Genomic DNA, 24,005 nt, shown 5'->3' on the forward strand with positions numbered 1-24,005 from the left:
TGGTCGAGCTGAAGCTTTCGTGTTTGTCTTGAACGGCTTCCAGGTCTCGAGCGGCAAGTTTTGTGAGGACGCAGCAGAAAAACATCTTGGCACTGGTTGAAGAGGTGAAGGTGCTCCATATGCAAAAATGCAGAGAAGGACAGGCGACGTGCCTACCTCGAAGGTCGGTTGTGGACCTTTCGAACAATACACCAGAGTGAATGATGTTGTCAATCTCTGAACTACCAATTAGATTGCGGTCCTTTGTGACTACAAACAGGTTGAAGATTGCCACCCACTACCTAGGAGAAACCACAATGACAAGCCAGCTGTTCTAATAAGATTTGTTAACAGGAAGCACAAGGTTTCACTCCTAAAATAGGGAAGGAGGCTCAAAGGCACAGATGTTTACATTAATGAACATCTAACGAAGACCAACACTGACATCGCAAACAAAGCAACATTATAGCAAGGATAAACTACTTATAATCTACTTCAATAGCTGAAGTTTATATACAAAATTTAACAGCATCAGGGATTATCTGCACACATTCCAACAGCCATTTAACATAATTGCTGTTTCTGAAACCTGGATTACCACTGAAAGGGGAATGAATTTTGAAATTGAGGGCTATGAATTTATATATAACAACAGGCAGAGCAAAGGTGGAGGTGGTTTTGCAATATATGTTGATCTGAATTTGAATTTCAAGTTGGTAGCGGTTACATTACATGTCATTTAGCAGACACTTTTATCCAAAGCGACTTACAATGGAATCGAGTACAATCAGGTAGGGGTGGAGTCGAACTTGCGACCATTGCGACCATGATGTCTTTCGCACGCAGGGTACCGGTCTTAACCACTGAACCACTCCACCCCGTGGTCATGACACAAGTGGTTGACAGCCTTCTTGAATGTCTCACAATACAGATTTGTTTGGAAAAGAAAAAAGATTTTATTATCGTTTGTGTATATCGAGCTCCGGGTTCTAGTATTGGCAAACAAAAATATCTTCATTAGTGGAGATTATAATATTGATACTCTAAACCCCATTTTTATATTCAACGCATAGTTTGAGTCTCTTTCCTACAATCACTAGACCCAGTAGAATAATGTCTCATAGTGCCACTCTAATAGATAACATATTCACCAAAGGTAATAGAAAACAAGACAATAAGTGGATTATTAATTAGTGATATCACTGACCACCTTCCATTGTTCACAGTATATGACAATAATTGTAGAATTGAAATTGGGGAACATAAACAACATGGACGAATTAGGACAGAGTAGGTAATGGCTACTCTAAAACATGAATTAATGACACAGGACTGGGATGCAAAATGTAAATAATGCATACAACACATTATTGACTACATTTACTTCATTATATGATAAGCACTGTCCCATTAAGGAATATAATAAAACACTAGTATATAAGAACAGTCCATGGTTAACTAAAGGTTTAAGAAATGCCTGTGAAAAGAAACATTCATTCTACATTGTCCCTGTACAAGTCTGAACTCTCATCGAATCCAGCTGATATGCACACGTTTTTAGATGAACTTCAGTTTCTTTTCATGAATCCAGAATTGGTTAATCAATTAGACTCTGCTCTGACCATTCAGGAATTAAACTCCGCTTTACAAAACATGCAAAATAATAAAGCCCCGGGACCCAATGGGTTTCTGGTCGAATTTTTTAAAGCTTTTCAGGCCAAACTTACTCCATTACTAGTAGCGATATCGATTGGTGCCGAAAAGGCGTTCGATCGAGTAGAATGGAATTATCTATTGTCAGTCTTAGCTAAATTTGGATTTGGTGAGTTTCATATCATGGTTACAGCTTCTTTATACACTTTTTTGAATAAAGGTTGTAGACAGGGCTGCCCCTGTCTCCCCTCTTGTTTGCTTTTGCAATAGAGCCCTTGTCTATGTACTTGAGGACCTCTCCCACATTTAATGGCATCACCAGGACTCATACTGAGTTTAAACTGTTGTTATATGTCGATGACCTGTTGCTATATGTCACAAATCAAGTAGAAGCCTGCCCCACCATTGTTTCACTCTTTCGTAGATTCGGCCGGTTCTCAGGGAGTGAATGTTGCAGCTCTCTCTGTCGGACATTCCTTTCAAATTGAGCCTTTTGGGATTTGGGTATCTTGGGGTTAACATTACCAGATCTTTAAATCTCTTCATGCTGAAAATTTCTCACCCCTTTTAGCTGAGATTAAGGCAGACTCTCAAAAATGGAGTTCCCTCCCTCTTTCTTTGATTGGAAGAATAAATACCATCAAGATGAATGTCCTACCAAAGTTTCTGTTTCAATGTCTGCCTATATTTTTACCAAAAAGTTTTTTTTTTTTTTAAACAGTAGACTTGATTATTTGTAATTTTTTCTACTACTTGGCTGCGAACCTAACTAAAATTATATTCTGGTCCAAGTCAACCATAGTGGCCGATGGATATTAAATCATTTCTAAAAACAAGTCGCTGTAGGCTACTTCTGTTTGTTGGTGGCTGTATTATTTGTTGTACTGTTTTCGGTGGAAAAGGAGTTTAATAACGATTGTTGGTTTCTCCCCCTCAAGGTGTGGTGGCGCCCTTAGTTTGTTATTCTTGTTGCTTATTTCTCCCTAGAGTGGCGTTGTTTTGGTGGTTATCCATCATTATTCCATCCATGGAATTTAGTTTTTGACCGCATTCTCAGTTTAAGTTAACATTAGTTTGTCTTTTCTTTAATAAAGAATCATTGTTTTGTACACATTGATCAATCTCCATGTTGCTTCCTTTTTCACAGGAAATATTTTGTTTCATCCCCTGGTTAATATACAAGTACAAACAAACTACTGCTTGTGACAATAATAAAAGCATAGAAACTGAGTAAGGACACACAGATCTATTAAAACTTATTTTAAGCAATTTTCTCCTTTTTATGTTGTGATTGTTTTATCTTTTATTTGTTGTCAGCAATGTTGCAACATCACTGTCTCTTTGTCTGTAGAGCTTCCACAGCAGCATGTCCCTAAAGAGGAGGAGGTTCTCACTGAGCAGCATCTCTGTAACCAGGAGAGGAACTCCAGTCTGGACCAAGAGGAACCAGAGTCACTACAGAGTACAGAGGAGCAGGAGGCTGACACATTGATGTTGACTCATGATAATGAGGAAAGTGACCACATGGAACCAGAAACGGACAGTGACCACCAGCTCCTCTCTCACAGCTCTCCTGCAGCTCAGAGTCAAGATCAGACAGGAAGTCACCATGTTGACTCTTTGTCTAATAGAATCAAAGCAATAGAGTCAAAGCCATGCAAGAGACGTAACTGGAACAAAGTAGAAAACTGTGACACATCAAAGATTGAGTCTAAAACTCCCACAAGTAAAAAGTCTTTTAGATGTAACATTTGTGGAAAAAGGTATGTTTATAAGTCTCGGCTGATTATTCATATGAAAGTCCACAAAGGAAAGAAGCCATTTTCTTGCACAACATGTGGAAAGTGTTTTATTTCGCGTAAGGACTTGATGGTCCATGGAAGAATTCACTACGGTGAGAGGCCATATTCCTGTAAAACATGTGGAAAGCGTTTTATGCGAAGGTCTTATTTGAGAGTCCATGAAAGAATTCACTCTGGTGAGAGGCCATATTCCTGTAAAACATGTGGAAAGCATTTTAGGCGAAAGCCTAATTTGATAGTCCATGAAAGAATTCACTCTGAGAAGCCCTATTCCTGTGAAACATGTGGAAAATGTTTTGTTGGTGGAAATGAATTGAAAGTCCATGGAAGAATTCACTCTGGTGAGAATCCATATTCCTGTAAAACGTGTGGAAGGAGTTTTCGTAATAGTTGGGGATTGATAGCACATGAAAGAATTCACACAGATGAGAGGCCACATTCCTGTAAAATATGTGGAAAGTGTTTTAATCAAAGGTGGCATTTGATAGTCCATGAAAGAATTCACTCTGGTGAAAAGCCACATTCCTGTAAAACATGTGGAAAGTGTTTTATTCAAAGCTCAGGTTTGATAGTCCATAAAAGAAATCACACTGGAGAGAAACCACATTCCTGTAAAATATGTGGAAAGTGTTTTGGTCAAAGGTCTCATTTGATAAGACATGAGAGAATTCACACAGGCAAGCCATAAACATGTACAACATGTGGGAAATGTTTCAGTCGAGGTTTGTCTTTGGTAGAACATAAAAAACCTCAGGTGAGAAGCCATATTTCTGTAAAATGTGGAAAGTGTTTTATTTGAAAGGAGTAATTGACAATTCATAAGAGTCCACACAGGAAAGAAGCCTTTCTCCTGTGAAACATGTGGAAAGGATTCTTGATATAAGTTCAGTTTGATCGAACATGAAAGAATTCACTCAGTTCAACCATCTTAAGGCTTTTACATTCTATTTCCCCCTTGGCCTCTTCTCCGTGAAAATAATTTACCCTTCCATGGTTACCCAGGTGGCAATTTCGCAGTGCCCATATAATCAACAAAATCCCCTATGTGAAATAGGATTTTTCTGGGCTTTTTATGGCCTTGAGGAAGGATTTACAAATGTGAATCGCCATGAATTAAAATATAGAATTGTTACGTCCTCTGCCGTTTTTTGGGTTTGCAGTGTGTGTTGTCCCTAGGATGCAACTATGTGCGAGTGCCCGTCCCCGATTGGTTCCCTGCCTAGAAGCCCGGAGATCCCGGATTGGTGCGGCGTCTTCTCCCGACTGCCAACCAGAGGAGCCCAATTGCCTTGATGCCATGACTTTCTTTATTTAACCGGCAGTCATCGGAGCGAAGTGGCCGCTCATGTTGTGTGTGTTTGAGCTCGCCTTGTGTGTAACGGAGAAGAGCTGGTGTTACGTTGTTTTTCAGTGCATGTGGTTCATGGAGGTTCGTTTGGTTGTTGTGGGGACAGGGCAGACTTTAGCAGGGGAAAACAAAGAAAAGCACTGTGTTAATCTCTGATTTTCTGTATCCCACATTAGGTTAGGGGTGCTGTTCCAATGTGTATTTCGGTTTTTAGGGAGCAGTATGATAGTGAGGTTTTCCTTTGTCGTTTTTCTTTTGTTAATCTTTATTTATTGATTTGAGCAGCATCCACTCGCCCTTTGTTCCCGTTAATACCTCACCTCCTTTTGTTAATTAGAACCAATTTGAAATTATGATTAATAAATATCTTTGTTTAACCGTAAAACATCTGGTTTTTATGTTACTTCCTTCTACCCCTTTTAAACTGGTCGTAACAAGAATATAAAGATCTATACGTGCTATGTCCATGTCTCGAGGTGTCCCATGGACACTTTTACAGGCGTCTCTTATACTGTTGTGGTCAATGGGAAAATTGCTTTTTGGGCCGCATGAGTATTTTTTGTTGCAGTACCATGAGTGGCCACCATGACAAAATTGTCTTCAAGGCAGAGGGGGCGGTGCTCTATCCAGTTCTTATAATAAATCCATGCTCGTGCTGAGGAGGCGGAACTGGCTAGGTTCATAGTTCACACACTATAGAGTTTTTCCGTTACTCTCAGTTTCTAGGTGGTCCCCCCCACAAACCACATCCACCCCCCGCCCTTTTGAAAAGCTTGTTACGCCCCTGGTTGACACAAACGAAAGCAAGCGTAGTCGTACACATAAATCTGTTGATCAGTGAGTTTGACGATCAACAACAGGGATTGCGAGCGTGGTAAATCCTAAAACAGCCTTCTTTAACTGCAAGTATAGCCGATACTTTTCACTACCTAAAGGAAATAATTTATACGTCAAAGTGCTTCTCCACGTCGGTGTCAAGTAAAACACAAGTTTAGATTTGTGTACATTGTTCCTGTTAGTAATATATTGTATTAAGTGTCCATTTCATTTTATTATTCAGATTTACCAGAAATAATTGTACATGCACATGAAGATATACAAGACAGTGGTGAGACCAGCGATGCTGTATGGTCTAGAGACAGTGGCACTGAGGAAAAGACAGGAAGCAGAGCTGGAGGTAGCAGCGATGAAGATGTTGAGGTTCTCTTTGGGAGTGACAAAGATGGATAGGATCAGGAATGAGTCAATCAGAGGAACAGCACATGTTAGATGTTTTGGAGATATGGTCAGAGAGGCCAGAATGAGATGGTTTGGTCATGTACAGAGGAGGGATAGTGAGTATATTGGTAAAAAGATGCTGGGGTTGGAACTGCCAGGCAGGAGGTCTGGAGGAAGACCAAAGAGAAGGTTTATGGATGTAGTGAAAGAGGACATGAAGTTAGTTGGTGTGAGAGAGGGGGATACAGAGAACAGGGTGAGATGGAGGAGGTTGATTCGCTGTGGTGACCCCTGAAGGGAGCAGCCGAAAGGAAAAGAAGAAGAAGAAGAATTGTACATGCACATGAATTTTAAGTTCTGTCAAAGAGAGGGTTGAGGTGGGGTCCAATTCTTTGAGCACTTAAAATGTACTGCTGCTGCAGAGAAAGCAGCTCAGAGAGAACATCGGTGAAAAGTAATTTGAAGCTTGATTTACACACACATCCCACATCCTATATTTGCTACTAAAATAGCAACTGTTTCGAGTTAAGGTGATCTTTAACAGATTATCTTTTAGAGTGATTTAGAAATGTTCTGACTCTGAATAACACACCCTATATGTGCTGAGAGGCATATGAGAAATGTGTGGTGTGATTGAGTTGATGTGATGAAGTTGTTTTCATATTTTAGTAATACCATCATTTGTATTTGTCATGAATAAAAAAACACGTTTAAACGTACATATCTGCCTTCTGTCATTTACCTTCCTGTTCCAACAACATGAATGCATTTTTCTGTCATATTTAGAAATGTTGATTAATCGTAATTAATCTACAGCTACTACATGATTATCACATTCAAATTTTTTTATCGTTTGACAGCCCTCACTTATTGTCTTTACACAGTGCTGGCCCGAGCCTTTAGGGGGCCCGAAGCAGAATTTGATTTGACACTTGTATCCTTTAAAAATAGTTGTGAAGCAAAACTTTTTATTTGGCTGGAATAAATATTTAAACTGAAGAAGTTAAGTATGGTGATTGGGTGGAATAACTCTTTACTAGATAATGAACTTCCAGAAATACACTACAGAGCCGTTAGATTTGAAACACACAACAACTCTTTCGTAGTATTACGTTAATAAAAAAGTTAAATGTAAATTAATATTGTCGCAGGTCATCCAAGTCGTTAGGTGTCGCTGTAGTTGTCTGCCGATACGGCCACCCGAAACTGTAGTCTCCGGTATTGCAGACACATACTTGTCTTTTTTTGTCCATAAGGGATATTTAACAACCATGAAATTAAATCGGTGAATTGATTAAATGGTTTAAATCTTATAAACATCATATGTCCGTGTCTCCAACTGTCCTGTGAACAGTTTTACAGGTCCATCTTTGACACAGCGCTAACCCAGCGGAAGTAGACATCACAAAGCGGAAGTAAACAAACAAAGAGCTAGCAGCGTTAGCTCCGTACTCTGCATGCGGACATAAAAAGCGTGAAGAGGGTGTTGTGTTCATGTGTCGCAGGTAAAATATTCCTGTTGTTAGCGAAGCAGCGATGTCTTCACTTCAGTGTTTCAGGGATTTAATCACCGAACGACTAACTGTTGCTGCTGAAGAAATATTCAGACACGTCGAAAGAACCGTCGTAGAGTACGAGGAAGAGTTGGATCGTCAGCGCAAACTGTTGGAGATCGTTTGCAAACCTCGAGTAAAGTTAAAGCGAATAGGTAAAACCACAATGGTCTTTTTAAATACTAACAAGTGAATGTGACTCATAATGCACTAATTACAACGTGTTTTCATACACATACCAATATAATCAGTCGTTTTACTTAAATAATAGAACACAGTGTTTAGTTTTGTAGAAAATAAGCTTTGACTGATTTCGTATCCACGAGGTTTTTACTAAAGAGACAAATATGTAAAGTTAACATTCAGAACAATAGACTGAAATACATGGAACAATAGAAGCTAAATGTAAAGTGTTGTCTTCAGAGGAAGTAAGCAGATGCTTAAACACTATCTTATAGATGTTTACCCACAGGGACAAAATATTAACTTTAGATGTTTAGCTTTGCACAGTGAACATTTGCAGCTTAACCTTCAACTACCTTGGAGAACTTTTAAATGATTTTTGAAGGTCACACTGGTCCAAGGAGCTCACATGCTCCACTTGCTGGACTTTAATGGTAATTTAAACGAAGGGTTTGGTAGGTTGACCAAATTTAGTTCAATTCCATCTGGATTTTACTAAGGTAATGGCTGAATTAACCTTCTTTAATTTTGCAGTTGTTATAAATTTACCAATAACTATCCAATCTTAAGCGAACTTCCTTTTAAATTTACTTCAATGTCAATTGTAATCTATTCCTTTGTGTCTGTAGAGCTTCCACAGCAGCATGTCTGTAAAGAGGAGGAGGTTCTCACTGAGCAGCAGCTCTGTAACCAGGAGAGGAACTCCAGTCTGGACCAAGAGGAACCAGAGTCACTACAGATTAAAGAGGAGCAGGCGGTAATCTGCACCAGTCATGAGGGAGAACAGCTTGACGTGAAGCAGGAGGCTGATACATTAATGTTGAATCCTGAAAATGAGGAAAGTGACCACATGGAACCAGGAAGAAATGAGGAAGATGTGGATCTTCAGCACAGACTCCATATGAAGTGGGGCCCTGTAATAAAGTTACAGAGGATAGGTATGTACAGCCAGGCTGTGGCTTCTGTTTTACTTTGATCTTCCTCAAATCAGATTTGTTTGTTTTTCACCATGATTAGATATGATTAAGAAAGGAATGAAAGATCCACCCATTATCTCAGCTGACATAGGTCAGTAGGCAGTCCATCGCAGGGCCACACACGGAGACAAACAACCATTCACGTTCACATTCATACCTATTGTCAATTTAGAGTCACCAATTTACCTAATCCCCGTATTGCATGCACAGCATCCATGTGCACATACATTAGGCCCATTGTTGATCTATCTCATCTTTAAAATATAAACTTGGCGCTTTTTTTTAATGAAACTTAATTTAGGAGAAGCAGGAGAGAGTAGTCATAAATTTAGACCGAACTGTTCTGAATCGGTTATGACATTTTTTTTTTCAAGCAGTACTACAATGTCAAGCACGATGAAAAAAATTTATACTGATATCAACTTTAAATATTGCATGAAAATAATGACAATAATAATCGGTGTGAGCACAAATGGGCAACAATTCTACTACTGGGCCGTGAACATGACTAAAATTATGTTCTTGTCCAAGTCAACTTATAGTGTTGGTGGCTGTATTATTTGGCACCAAATGTGTGGAAAAGAGGTTTTATTGATGATTGTTAGTCTCTCCCCCTCAAGGTGTGGTGGTGCTTGTAGTTTGTTTTTCTTGTCAGTTATTTTCCTGTGGCTTGTTTCTCCCTAGAGTGGCGTCGCTTTGGTGGTTATCCATCATTATTCCATCAGTGGAATTTAGTTTTTGACCGGTGTTCTCAGTTTGGGTTAACAGTTAACTTTTTCCCGGGAAATATTTTGTTTTGTTTTCCTCCCCTCATTCCCTGGTTAATATACAAATAGAAACAAACTACTGCTTGTGACAATAATCAAAACATAGGAACTGGGTCTGGATCCTGAAAGAAGAAAGATTAAGATGAGAGTGAGGAAAGAAAGGAAAGACACACACACTGATCTATTAAGACCTATTTGAAGCAATTTACTCCTTTTTTATGTTGTGATTGTTTTATCTTTGTGTTGTCAGCATTGTTGCAACATCACTGTGTCTTTGTCTGTAGAGCTTCCACAGCAGCATGTCCCTAAAGAGGAGGAGGTTCTCACTGAGCAGCAGCTCTGGAACCAGGAGAGGAACTCCACTCTGGACCAAGAGGAACCAGAGTCACTACAGAGTACAGAGGAGCAGGAGGCTGATACATTAATGTTGACTCCTGTTGAAGAGGAAAGTAACCACATGGAACCAGAACCAGACAGTGACCACCAGCTCCTCTCTCACAGCTCTCCTGCAGCTCAGAGTCAAGATCAGACAGGAAGTCACCATGTTGACTCTTTGTCTAATAGTCATGCAGAGTCAAAGCCATGCATTACCAAAGTAGAAAACGGTGACACATCAAAGATAGAGTCTGAAACTTACACAGGTAAAAAGTCTTTTAAATGTGATACTTGTGGAAAAAGTTTTGTTGATAAGTCTCAACTGATCATACATATGAAAGTCCACACAGGGGAGAAACCATTTTCTTGCACAACATGTGGAAAGTGTTTTATTTCGCGTAAGGACTTGATAGTCCATGGAAGAATTCACTCTGGTGAGAGGCCGTATTCCTGTAAAACATGTGGAAAGGGTTTTCAACGAAGGCCTAATTTGAGAGACCATGAAAGAATTCACTCTGGTGAGAGGCCGCATTCCTGTAAAACATGTGGAAAGCATTTTATGCGAAGGTCTAATTTGACAGTCCATGAAAGAATTCACTCTGGTGAGAGGCCATATTCCTGTAAAACGTGTGGAAGGGGTTTTACTCAAAGAGGGAGTTTGGTAGAACATGAAAGAATTCACTCTGAGAAGCCCTATTCCTGTGAAACATGTGGAAAATGTTTTGTTGATGGAAATGAATTGAAAGTCCATGGAAGAATTTGCTCTGGTGATAGGCCGTATTCCTGTAAAACATGTGGAAAGAGTTTTATTCAAAGGCGGAGTTTGACAGTCCATGAAAGAATTCACACTGGTGAGAAGCCCTTTTCCTGTAAAACATGTGGAAGGGGTTTTACTCAAAGAGGGAGTTTGGTAGAACATGAAAGAATTCACTCTGGTGAGAGACCGTATTCCTGTAAAACATGTGGAAAGCGTTTTATGCGAAGGTCTTATTTAAGAGTCCATGAAAGAATTCACTCTGGTGGGAAAACATATTCCTGTAAAACATGTGGAAGGAGTTTTCGTAAAAGTAAGGGTTTGATAGCACATGAAAGAATTCACACAGATGAGAGCCCACATTCCTGTAAAATATGTGGAAAGTGTTTTAATCAAAGGTGGCATTTGACAGTCCATGAAAGAATTCACTCTGGTGAGAGGCCGTATTCCTGTAAAACATGTGGAAAGAGTTTTCTGCGAAGGTCTGATTTGATAACCCATGAAAGAATTCACTCTGGTGAGAAGCCCTATTCCTGTAAAACATGTGGAAAGGGTTTTATTAAAAGGCAGAGTTTGACAGTCCATGAAAGAATTCACTCTGGTGAGAGGCCGTATTCCTGTAAAACATGTGGAAAGAGTTTTCTGCGAAGGTCTGATTTGATAACCCATGAAAGAATTCACTCGGGTGAGAAGCCCTATTCCTGTAAAACATGTGGAAGGGGTTTTACTCAAAGAGGGAGTTTGGTAGAACATGAAAGAATTCACTCTGGTGAGAGGCCATATTCCTGTAAAACATGTGGAAAGCGTTTTATGCGAAGGTCTTATTTGAGATTCCATGAAAGAATTCACTCCGGTGAAAGGCCATATTCCTGTAAAACATGTGGAAAGCATTTTATGCGAAAGCCTAATTTGATAGTCCATGAAAGAATTCACTCTGAGAAGCCCTATTCCTGTGAAACATGTGGAAAATGTTTTGTTGATGGAAATGAATTGAAAGTCCATGGAAGAATTCACTCTGGTGAGAGGCCGTATTCCTGTAAAATATGTGGAAAGTGTTTTAATCAAAGGTGGCATTTGACAGTCCATGAAAGAATTCACTCTGGTGAAAAGCCACATTCCTGTAAAACATGTGGAAAGTGTTTTAGTCAAAGCTCAGGTTTGATAGTCCATAAAAGAATTCACTGTGGTGAAAAGCCATATTCCTGTTAAATATGTGGAAAGCCTTATATGTGGAGGGGGGGGTTGGTAGCACATGAAAGAAATCACACTGGAGAGAAACCACATTCCTGTAAAATATGTGGAAATTTATGGTCAAAGGTCACATTTGATAAGACATGAGAGAATTCACACAGGCAAGCCATAAACATGTACAACACGTGGAAAATGTTTCAGTCGAGGTTTGTCTTTGGTAGAACATAAAAAACCTCAGAGGTGAGAAGTCATATTTCTGTAAAATGTGGAAAGTGTTTTATTTGAAAGGAGTAATTGACAATCCATGAGAGTCCACACAGGAATGAAGCCTTTCTCCTGTTAAACATGGGCAAAGGATTCTTGATATAAGTTCAGTTTGATCGAACATGAAAGAATTCACTCAGTTCAACCATCTTAAGTCTTTTAGTACAAGACAGTGGTGAGACCAGCGATGCTGTATGGTCTAGAGACAGTGGTACTGAGGAAAAGACAGGAAGCAGAGCTGTAGGTAGCAGCGATGAAGATGTAGCTGCTCGCATCCGCTTCAAGTGCTTGCGTTCCATGCTACAAACGGATCCGGTCCAGCCTACATCCAGGACATGATCAAAACCTACACCCCAGCCCCAACCCAGATGTTGAGGTTCTCTTGAAACAAAGACGGATAGGATCATGAATGAGTCATTTAGAGGAACAGCACATGTTAGATGTTTTGGAGATATGGTCAGAGAGGCCTGAATGAGATGGTTTGGTCATTCACAGAGGAGGGATAGTGAGTATATTGGTAGAAAGATGCTGGGGTTGGAACTGCCAGGCAGGAGGTCTAGAGGAAGACCAAAGAGACGGTTTATGGATGTAGTGACAGAGGACATGAAGTTAGTTGGTGTGAGAGAGGGGGATACAGAGAACAGGGTGAGATGGAGGAGGTTTATTCGCTGTGGCGACCCCTGAAGGGAGCAGCCGAAAGGAAAAGAAGAAGAAGAAGAATTGTACATGCACATGAATTTTAAGTTCTGTCAAAGAGAGGGTTGAGGTGGGGTCCAATTCTTTGAGCACTTAAAATGCACTGCTGCTGCAGAGAAAGCAGCTCAGAGAGAACATCGGTAAAAAGTAATTTGAAGCTTGATTTACACACACATCCCACATCCTATATTTGCTACTAAAATAGCAACTGTTTTGAGTTAAGGTGATCTTTAACAGATTATCTTTTAGAGTGAATTAGAAATGTTCTGACTCTGAATAACACACCCTATATGTGCTGAGAGGCATATGAGAAATGTGTGGTGTGATTGAGTTGATGTGATGAAGTTGTGTTTATATTTTAGTAATACCATCATTTGTATTTGTCATGAATAAAAAAACACATTTAAACATACATATCTGCCTTCTGTCATTTACCTTCCTGTTCCAACAACATGAATGCATTTTTCTGTCATATTTAGAAATGTTGATGGTAATTAATCCACAGCCACCCCATGATTATCACATTCAAACGATCTGTATTAATACAGATGGATTATCAGAATCAGAATCAGCTTTATTGGCCAAGTATGTGAACACATACAAGGAATTTGACTCCGGTTTTATCAAACACACGCTGTACATTAAACGTAAACATCAACATAACTTAACATACATTCAACAAAAGTGAATAAATAAGGTGTCCAGAGGTCCGGTCTATTTTTAAATATATATATTTAAGTATATAAACGATAAGGTGCAAAATAGTGAATAAATAAATAGTGTGTTCAGTAGTGTGACAGCCTGGGGGAAAAAACTGTTCTTGTGTCTAGCAGTTTTGGTGTACAGTGTTCTGTAACGCCTGCCAGAGGGAAGAAGATCAAACAGGTTATTTCCGGGATGTGGTGGATCTGCAGAGATACTACCTGCGCGTTTCTTGACTCTGGATGTGTTCAAGTCCTGGATGGTGGGCAGTTTAACACCAATGATATTCTCTGCAGTCCTGATGGTGCGATTCAGTCTGTTTCTGTCCTGTTTGGTGGCTGATCCAAACCAAACGATGATAGAGGTGCAGAGAACAGACTGGACTATTGCTGTGTAGAACTGGATCAGCAGCTCCTGGGGCAGGCTGTACTTCCTGAGCTGTCGAAGGAAGTACAGCCTTTCTCCTGTGAAACATGTGGAAAGGATTCTTGATATAAGTTCAGTTTGATAGAACATGAAAGAATTCATGCAGTTCATCCATCTTAAGTTTTTTGCATTCCAGCATCATTTCCTCCCCCTTGGCCTCTTTTCCGTGAAAATAATTTACACTTCCATGGTTACCCAGGTGGCACCCAGGTTTATTTTTCAAGTAAACCCTACTCAACCCTCCCACCCTGTTCCCTCTCCAGTTTCCTGGTGCCCATATAATCAACAAAACCCCCTCTGTGAAATAAGATTTTTTTGGGGCTTTTTATGGCCTTTAGGAAGGTTTTACAAATGTGAAACTCTGTGAATTTAAAATATAGGATATAAAGATCTTAACATGTCTCGAGGTGTCCCATGAACACTTTTGCAGGATTCTCTTATACTGTTGTGGTCAATGGGAAAATTGCTTTTTGGGCTGCATGAGTATTTTTTGTTGCAGTACCACGAGTGGCCACCATGACAAAATTATCTTCAAGGCAGAGGGGGCGGTGCTCTATCCAGTGCTGATAATACATCCATGCTCATGCTGAGGAGGCGAGAACTAGCTTGGGTCATAGTTCACACACTAGAGTTTTTCCGTAACTGTCAGTCACTTTTGGACATATGGAAGCTGGATGTTGTCAATATTGATTATAAAATATAACATTGTTATATCAACAAGCTTTGTTAAATATCTATGTGAAATAATTGAGAAAATTGGTTCAAACCCAATTAGGCATTCATTTTCACAGATACAATTTTTATTAGTCATGTTTGTTCCAATTTTTTATGCCCCTTTTTATTTCCTGTTAGTTTGTCGATGTATTTCTTATTTTATACTGAGTGTGTTTTTCTACTTTTCAAGTATCACTCATTGAAATGGGAAGTTTTTTATATCTTGTGTTTCATACCTTTTGTACCCTTCTGTCATTGTATTCATCGTTTTTATTGTTTTTATTGTATGAAAACAACCCAACGTTACTGGGTTGGCAAAGTTGACGAGTTTGTATAAATGAATTAAAATAAAAACATGTAATAACATGCTTCTCAATTATCTCTATTTGTAGGTGCTCCCCCCCCCCCCCTTCCGCCCCCACGAACCACATCTACCCCCCACCCTGAAAAGCTTGTTAAGCCCCTGGTTGACACAAACGAAAGCAAGCATAGTCGTACACATAAATCACACAAGTGAGTAAACGATCAACAACAGGAATGGCCAGCGTGGTAAATCCTAAAGCAGCCTTCTTTAACTGCAACTGCAATATATATATATCTGCCAAACTGTTTCAAGTTAAGGTTATCTTTAACAGATTATCTTTTAGAGTAATTTAGAAATGTTATGACTGAATAACACATCCTATATTTGCTGAGAGGCATCGGAGAAATGTGTGGTGTGATTGAGTTGATGTAATGAAGTTGTTTTCATATTTTAGTAATACCATCATTTGTATTTGTCATGAATAAAAAAACACGTTTAAGTGTACATATCTGCCTTCTGTCATTAACCTTCCTGTTCCAACAACATCAATGCATTTTTCTGCCCCACATGAATCACTCATATTTATTATTAGTATTTGGATGAACTTGACCTTTAAAAATATGAGTCATGAAGCAAAACGTTTTATTTGGCTGGAATAAATATTTAAACTGAAGTAGTTAAATATGGTGATTGGGTGGAACAACCTTTTACTACATAATGAACTTCCAGAGATACAGAAATACACTACAGACCCCAAAAACTCTTCCGTAATAGTATACGTTAATAAAAAAGTTAGATTAGTCCAAGTCGTTAGGTGTCGCTGTAGTTGCAGCCAATATGGCCACCCGAAACTGTGGTCTCCGGTACTGCAGACACTTACTTGTCTTTTTTTGACCATAAGAGATATTTAACAAATATGAAATTGAATCGGTGAATTAAATAAATGATTTAAATCATATATACATCATATGTCCGTGTCTCCAATTGTCCAGTGAACAGTTTTACAGGTCCATCTTTGACACAGCGCTAACCCAGCGGAAGCAGACATCACAAAGCGAAAGTAAACAAACAAAGAGCTAGCAGCGTTAGCTCCGTACTCTGCATGCGGACATAAAAAGCGTGAAGAGGGTGTTGTGTTCATGTGTCGCAGGTAAAATATTCTGTTGTTAGCGAAGCAGCGATGTCTTAGCTTTAGTGTTTCAGAGATTTAATCACCGAACGACTAACTGTTGCTGCTGAAGAAATATTCAGACACGTCGAAAGAACCGTCGTAGAGTACGAGGAAGAGTTGGATCGTCAGCGCAAACTGTTGGAGATCGTTTGCAAACCTCGAGTAAAGTTAAAGCGAATAGGTAAAACCACAATGGTCTTTTTAAATACTAACAAGTGAATGTGACTCAAAATGCACTAATTACAACGTGTTTTCATACACATACCAATATAATCAGTCGTTTTACGTAAACAATAGAACACAGTGTTTAGTTTAGTTGAAAATAAGCTTTGCCTTATTTTGTATCCACAAGGCAAAAATGTAAAGTTAATATTCAGAACAGTAGACTAAAATACATGGAACAGCAGAAGCTAAATATAAAGTGTTGTCTGCAGAGGAAGTAAGCAGACGCTTAAACAATGTCTTATAGATTTTTACCAACAGGAACAAAAGATTCACTTTTAATCTTGTGTTAATCTTTTTTTGCACAGGGAACATTTAAAGCTTAACCTTGGAGAACTTTGTCTCGAACCACGACACAATGTTTAAACTGAGTATGGATTTTGGATTCTCTCAACTTTGTAAAGTTCAAATGATTTTTGAAGGTCACACTAGTCCAAGGAGCTCACATGCTCACATGCATGGACTATAATGGTAATTTAAACGAAGGGTTTGCTCGGTTGACCTAATTCAATTCAATTCCATCTGGATTTGATTAAGGAGTTGGTTGAATTAACCTTTTTTAATAGGTTCCCTTTTGCAGTTGTTATAAATTTACCAATAACTATCCATTCTTAAGCGAACTTCCTTCTAAATTTACTTCAATGTCAATTGTAATCTATTCCTTTTTTGTCTGTAGAGCTTCCACAACTGCATGTCTGTAAAGAGGAGGAGGTTCTCACTGAGCAGCAGCTCTGTAACCAGGAGAGGAACTCAAGTCTGGACCAAGAGGAACCAGAGTCACTACATATGAAAGAGGAAGAGGTGGAAATCTGCACCAGTCATGAGGGAGAACAGCTTGAAGTGAAGCAGGAGGCTGATACATTAATGTTGACTCCTGAAAATGAGGAAAGTGACCACATGGAACCAGGAAGAAATGAGGAAGATATGGATCTTCAGCACAGACTCCATATGAAGTGGGGCCCTGTAATAAAGTTACAGAGTACAGGTATGTACAGCCATTTTTTAGCATCAGCATCATTTAACAGCACCAGGGATTATCTGTACACATTGCAACAGTCGTTTAACATAATCGCTGTTTCTGTATCCTGGATTACTACTGAAAGGGGAATGCATTTTGGAGGGCTACGAATTTATATATAACAACAGGCAGCGCAAATGTGGAGGTGGTGTTGCAATATGGTAAGATTCAAGATGGTAGAGGTTATGACACATATGGTCAGCCTTATTGGATGTCTCACAATACAGATTTGTATAGAAAAGAAAAAAGATTTAATGATCAGTTGTGTATATCAAGCTTGGGGTTCTAGTATTGGCAAGTTCAGGGAATGGATGGAAAGGATGGTAATAAAAATGGGTAACAAAAATTATATTAAAGTATTAAAGATTTTTTAAATTCAACATGTAGTTTGAGTCTCTTTCCTACAATCACTAGACCCAGTAGAATAACGTCTCATAGTGCCACTCTAATAGATAACATATTCACCAAAGGTAATAGAAAACAAGACAATAAGTGGATTATTAATTAGTGATATCACTGACCACCTTCCAGTATTCACAGTATATGACAATAATTATAGAATTGAAATCTGGGAACATAAACAACATGGATGAATTAGGACAGAGGAGGCAATAGCTACTCTAAAACATGACTTAATGACACAGGACTGGGATGCAATATGTAAATGTAAACAATGCATACAATACATTATTGACTACATTTACTTCATTATATGATAAGCACTGTCCCATTAAGGAATATAATAAAACACTAGTATATAAGAACAGTCTATGGTTAACTAAAGGTTTAAGAAATGCCTGTAAAAAGAAAAATTCATTCTACTTCGTAAAGCAGAGAACAGAAGATGCAGAAGATAAATATACAAAGACGGCAGATATCTGATTGTTTTATTTCGTGTACCTATCCTATTAGCTAATGTTTACGCACCAAATTTTGATAATTCTGGTTTTATGAACAAGTTGTATGACACGCTACCCTCTCTGAGTGACTATTTTTTGATTTTCGGAGGAGACGAACTGTGCTATTGATCCTCAACGAGATGGTTCTAACCCTGGCTCAACCTAATCACTAATGGCTAGGGCCCTTTGCAATTTCATGTCTAGTAATGGCTGTGTTGACCCATGGAGATTTCATAATCCGAGCTGTAGGCAATAGTCTTTTTACAGTCTTTTGCACGTGCACTAGACCTTTTGTCGTATAGATTATTTCTTTGTAGACGCTAAACTTATGCAAATAGTGACAAATGTTTCGTATCACCCAATATTGTTTCAGATCACTCATTGGTGTCCATAGATGTTCAGATTTCCTCCGGACCTCGCTATCCCACCAATTGGTGATTCAACACCTCACTTTTATTGGATGACAAGTATCATAAATTTATTGCCGGTGCAGTGGAGGATTTATTGCTCTTAAACAAATCGGGAGTGTTTCAGGAGGACCCGAATGTTATCAACTCTGTTTTTTCATCTTTTTATAAGTCCCTGTACAAGTCTGAACTCTCATCGAATCCAGCTGATATGCACACATTTTTAGATGAACTTCAGTTTCTTTTCATAAATCCAGAATTGGTTCAATCAATTAGACTCTGCTCTGACCATTCAGGAATTAAACTCAGCTTTACAAAACATGCAAAATAATAAAGCCCCAGGATGTGATGGGTTTCGATGGGAAATTTTTAAAGGCCAAACTTACTCCATTACTAGTAGCGATATCGATCGAGTAGAATGGATTGACCTATTTGTAGTCTTAGCTAAATTTGGATTTGGTGAGCGTTTTATATCATTGTTGCAGCTTCTTTATACACTCCCCTGTGCCAGTATTACTACTATAACATTCAATCTGGGTTTTTTTTTTATTTCAAATATAGCTTGTAGACGGGGCTGCTGCTGTCTTCCCGTCTTGTTTTCACTTGCAATAGAGCCCTTGTCTATGTACTTGAGGACCTCTCCCACATTTAATGACATCACTAGGATTCATACGGAGTGGAAAGTAACTATAGTGGGGAAGTAACTATTGCATTACCTTCAAATACATTTTAAGTGCTCAAAGAATTGGACCCCACCTCCACCCTCTCTGTCGTTATATGCCGATGACCTGTTGCTATATGTTGCAAATCCAGTAGAGGCCTGTCCCGCCATCGTTTATATCTTTCGTAGATTCGGCCGGTTCTCAGGGTGTAAAGTTAATGTCGCCAGGAGTGAACGTTATCCTGTCAATAAACTAGAGATGCAGCTCCCACAATCGGACATTCCTTTCAAATTCAGCCTTTCGGGATTTTGGTATCTTGGGGTTAACCATGACAGATCTTTTAAATCTCTTTACGCTGAAAATTTCTCACCCCTTTTTAGCTGAGATTAAGGCAGGCTTTCAAAAATGGGGTTCCCTCCCTCTCTCTTTGATTGGAAGAATAAATACCGTCAAGATGAATGTCCTTTCAATGTCTGCCTATATTATTACCAAAAAGTTTTTGGGTTTTTTTTAAATAGTAGACTTTTTTGTGGAATGACAGAACACCGACTACTGGGCTGCGAACATAACTAAAATTCTGGTCCAAGTCAACCATAGTGGCCGATGGATATTAAATCATTTCTAAAAACAAGTCACTGTAAGCTAGTTCTGTTTGTTGGTGGCTGTATAATTTGTTGTACTGTTTCAGTGGAAAATATGTTTTATTAACGATTGTTGGTTTCCTGTGGCTTATTTCTCCCTAGAGTGGTGTTGTTTTGGTGGTTATCCATCATTATTCCATCCATGGAATTTAGTTTTTGACCGGCATTCTCAGTTTGGGTTAACATTAGTTTGTCGTTTCTTTAATAAAGAATCATTGTTTTGTACACATTAATCAATCTTAGTTTTTCTTCCTTTTTCCCGGGAAATATTTTGTTTTATCCCCTGGTTAATATACAAGTACAAACAAACTACTGCTTGTGACAATAATAAAAACATAGAAACTGAGTCTGGATCCTGAAAGATGAAAGTTTAGGACGAGAGATAGAGGACAGAAAGGAAAGTAAGGATGGACACACACTGATCTATTAAGACTTATTTGAAGCAATTTACTCCTTTTTATGTTGTGATTGTTTTATCTTTTAATTGTTGTCAGCAATGTTGCAACATCACTGTCTCTTTGTCTGTAGAGCTTCCACAGCAGCATGTGTGTAAAGAGGAGGAGGTTCTCACTGAGCAGCAGCTCTGTAACCAGGAGAGGAACTCCAGTCTGGACCAAGAGGAACCAGAGATACTACAGATTAAAGTGGAGCAGGAGGAAATCTGCACCAGTCATGAGGGAGAACAGCTTGAAGTGAAGCAGGAGGCTGATACATTATTGTTGGCTCCTGATAATGAGGAAAGTGACCACATGGAACCAGAACTGGACAGTGACCACCAGCTCTCTCACAGCTCTCCTGTAGCTCAGAGTCAAGATCAGACAGGAAGTCACCATGTTGACTCTTTGTCGAATAGAAATGAGAGATGTAACAGGAACAAAGTAGAAAACTATGACACATCAAAGATTGAGTCTGAAACTCACACAGGTAAAAAGTCTTTTAAATGTGACACTTGTGGCAAAGGTTTTGTTTATAAGTCTCAACTGATTATACACATGAAAGTCCACACAGGAGAGAAACCATTTTCTTGCTCAACGTGTGGAACGTGTTTCATTTCGCGTAATAGCTTGATAGTCCATGAAAGAATTCACTCTGGTGAAAGGCCATATTCCTGTAAAACATGCGGAAAGCGTTTTAAGCGAAGGCCTCATTTGACAGTCCACGGAAGAATTCACTCTGGTGATAGGCTGTATTCCTGTAAAACATGTGGAAAGAGTTTTGTTGAGGGAAAGGATTTGAAAGTCCATGAAAGAGTTCACTCTGGTGAAAATCCATATTCCTGTAACACATGTGGAAAGAGTTTTGGTCAAAGTTCTCATTTGATAAGACATGAAAGAATTCACACACATGACAGGCCGCATTCCTGTAAAATATGTGGGAAGTGTTTTATTCAAAGGTCACATTTGATAAGACATGAAAGAATTCACACAGGTGAGAGGCTGTATTCCTGTAAAATATGTGGAAAGTGTTTTATTCAGAAGGGGAGTTTGGTAGAACATGAAAGAACGCACACTGGTGAGAAGCCACATTCCTGTAAAACATGTGGGAAGTGTTTTACTCAGAGGGGGGGTTTGGTAGAACATGAAAGAACTCACACTGGTGAGAAGCCACATTCCTGTAAAATATGTGGGAAGTGTTTTACTCAGAGGGGGGGTTTGGTAGAACATGAAAGAACTCACACTGGTGAGAAGCCACATTCCTGTAAAATATGTGGAAAGGGTTTTATTAAGAGGGGGAATTTGGTAGAACATGAAAGAACTCACACTGGTGAGAAGCCATTTTCCTGTAAAACATGTGGAAAGTGTTATAATCGGAAGGCGAGTTTGGCAGTCCATGAAAGAACCCACACCGATAAGAAGCCATAAACCTGGAATGTGGAAAGTGTTTCAGTCAAGGTTTGGCTTTGGTAGAACATAACAAAACTTCAGAGGTGAGAAGCCATATTTTGTTAAAACGTGGAAAGTGTTTTATTTGAAAGAAGTATTTGATAATCCATGAAAAGAGTGAAGCCTTTCTCCTGTGAAACATGTGGAAAGGATTACAGATATGAATTCAGTTTGATAGAACATGAAAGGAAATAATAAAGAAGAAATAAAAAAAGGAAATAATTTACACTTTCATGTTTCCGCAGGTGGCACCCAGCTTTATTTTTCAAGTAATCCCAACTCTACCCTCCCACCCTGTTCCCTCTCCAATTTCCCGGTGCCCATATAATCAACAAAACCCCCTCCTTCCTCTATATCACCCTTATTTTAAAGCAGTTTGACTAGCTTCCAATAAAATTCTGTATCACTTTCAAAATCCTATGTACATTTAAGACCATCCATCACCTCGGCCCTCCATATGGCGCATTTCCACCGGCTCTACTTGCCTTGCCTCGCCTTGCCACGGCACGATTAGGTTGCATCTCCACTACATAAAAGTACCTACCTAACATGGGTGGTGTCATCACTGCATGGCTGAAACTGCGGTGACTTGTTTTATACACGACACACACACACGAGTGACTATGACTAGTGACTTTACACTACACTTCTGGAGGTTAACCCACGTTTTTAGGATTAAGTAGTTTTAATTTATCTACAAATCGGAAACGCTACTTAAACCGTGCCGAGGCGAGTAGAGCTGGTGGAAATGCATTTTAAGTTCTGCTAAAGAGGGTGGAGGTGGGGTCCAATTCTTTGAGCACTTAAAATGTATTTGAAGGTAACGCAATAGTTACTTCCCCACAAACTATTTACTTTTATCATTTGTAACTCAGTAACTAATTCAGTTAATTTTTGGGTGAAATCACTAGTAACTGTAACTAAGTAACTTTTCCATCCAATTCATCCCACTATATCTAATCATCGTTGCTTGACACTAACGTTATATGGCTGACTGCTGAGAGTGACGGAGAAAACTAAAGAAACAAATGTTTGTGACCAGAGCAGCACACATAAACACTGGCCGCACACTGCTGCTGCAGCGTGGAGTGAAAATTGGTGAAAAGTAATTTGAAGCTTGATTTGCACACACATCCCACTGAAGCTCCATTGCAACCTCCGTCCACACTTCTTGTGCTTGTTTTATAGTTTTTCTTGTTGCATAAAAAGAAGGGGGTTTGGGGAAGCAAACACAACCCAGCGACAACACTCGTTGGTGTGAAAGGCCTTTACACTCAGAAAGATGAATAGGTAACAATGGCCACATTTAAGTGTGTGCAAGTGCAGTTTGTTCAAAAACAAAGAAAGAACGTTTCATGCATCCATCCTATATTTGCTACTAAAATAGCAATATTTGCCCAAACTGTTTCAAGTTAAGGTTATCTTTAACAGATTATCTTTTAGAGTGATTTAGAAATGTTCTGACTCTGAATAACACATCCTATATTTGCTAAGAGGCATAGGAGAAATGTGTGGAGTGAATGAGTTGATGTGATGAAGTTGTGTTTATATTTTAATAATACGATCATTTGTATTTGTCATGAATAAAAAAACACGTTTAAACATACATATCTGCCTTCTGTCATTTACCTTCCTGTTCCAACAACATGAATGCATTTTTCTGTCATATTTAGAAATGTTGATTAATCCTAATTAATCCACAGCTACCCCATGATTATCCCATTCAAATTTTTAATCGTTTGACAGCCCTCACTTATTATCTTTACACAGTGCTGGCTCAAGCCTTTAGGGGGCCCTAAGCAGAATTTGATTTGACACCACTGAGAGTGACCTGTGCTTGAGGATTATTGACACAAATGTCACACTATAATGTTACATCATCAATTGTATTAATACAGATGGATTATGAACTACTGTTGCCCTGGGCACAGATGCATAAGGACCTCCATATTTGTTCAAGAGTGGGTGTGGGCTCCCCTCTAGACTTCTGGCCCTTGGTAGACCTCTGTATTAATATAGTCGTACACCAAACCAGACACATTTTAACCTTAGAGGGCACTTAGATCACAGATTCATGCCCCAGATGAATCTCTCATATTTATTATTATTTGGATGAAGTTAACCTTTAAAAATATGAGTCGTGAAGCAAAGTGTTTTTGGCTGGAATAAACCTTTAAACTGTGATATTGTCATATC

The 24,005-nt window shown here is 39.0% G+C and overlaps 2 protein-coding genes across 7 annotated transcripts in view; both read left to right on the forward strand.

The window, feature by feature from the left end:
• The window catches only part of LOC131472161 (zinc finger protein 420-like), a 40,380-nt gene extending 27,214 nt beyond the window's left edge, over positions 1-13,166 (forward strand). Inside the window, exons 6-7 of one of the 5 annotated variants that reach the window (XR_009242070.1) lie at positions 44-163; positions 2,984-3,046. Coding sequence is in view for 4 of the 5 variants with exons in the window: in XM_058649054.1 (XP_058505037.1) it covers positions 8,366-8,674; positions 9,765-11,818 (2,363 nt within the window). In the remaining variant the exon portion in view is untranslated. The other 4 variants (XM_058649054.1, XM_058649056.1, XM_058649055.1 and 1 more) reach the window with 4 other exon arrangements.
• Positions 13,167-15,981: 2,815 nt separating this feature from the next.
• On the forward strand, positions 15,982-23,417 carry LOC131472178 (zinc finger protein OZF-like). Of its 2 annotated transcripts, none has more exons than XM_058649084.1 (4): positions 15,982-16,258; positions 16,608-16,670; positions 16,976-17,284; positions 20,455-23,417. In XM_058649084.1, exons 2-4 carry the CDS (start codon positions 16,658-16,660, stop codon positions 21,786-21,788), a joined length of 1,656 nt encoding a protein of 551 aa, XP_058505067.1. In that variant the 5' UTR covers positions 15,982-16,258; positions 16,608-16,657; the 3' UTR covers positions 21,789-23,417. The 2 variants fall into 2 exon arrangements, with proteins under 2 accessions (XP_058505067.1, XP_058505068.1); XM_058649085.1 differs by lacking the exon at positions 20,455-23,417 and adding an exon at positions 18,590-20,157.
• Positions 23,418-24,005: the final 588 nt, after the last annotated feature.

The sequence above is a fragment of the Solea solea genome, chromosome 14, assembly GCF_958295425.1.
Source record: "Solea solea chromosome 14, fSolSol10.1, whole genome shotgun sequence".
Taxonomy (NCBI): Eukaryota; Metazoa; Chordata; class Actinopteri; order Pleuronectiformes; family Soleidae; genus Solea; species Solea solea.

What these genes read in the sequence shown, in the direction of transcription:
- LOC131472178 (XM_058649084.1), top strand. An exon ending in AATAAAGTTACAGAGTACAG is followed by an intron (nt 17,285 to 20,454) that starts GTATGTACAGCC and finishes CTTTGTCTGTAG; the next exon opens with AGCTTCCACAGCAGCATGTG.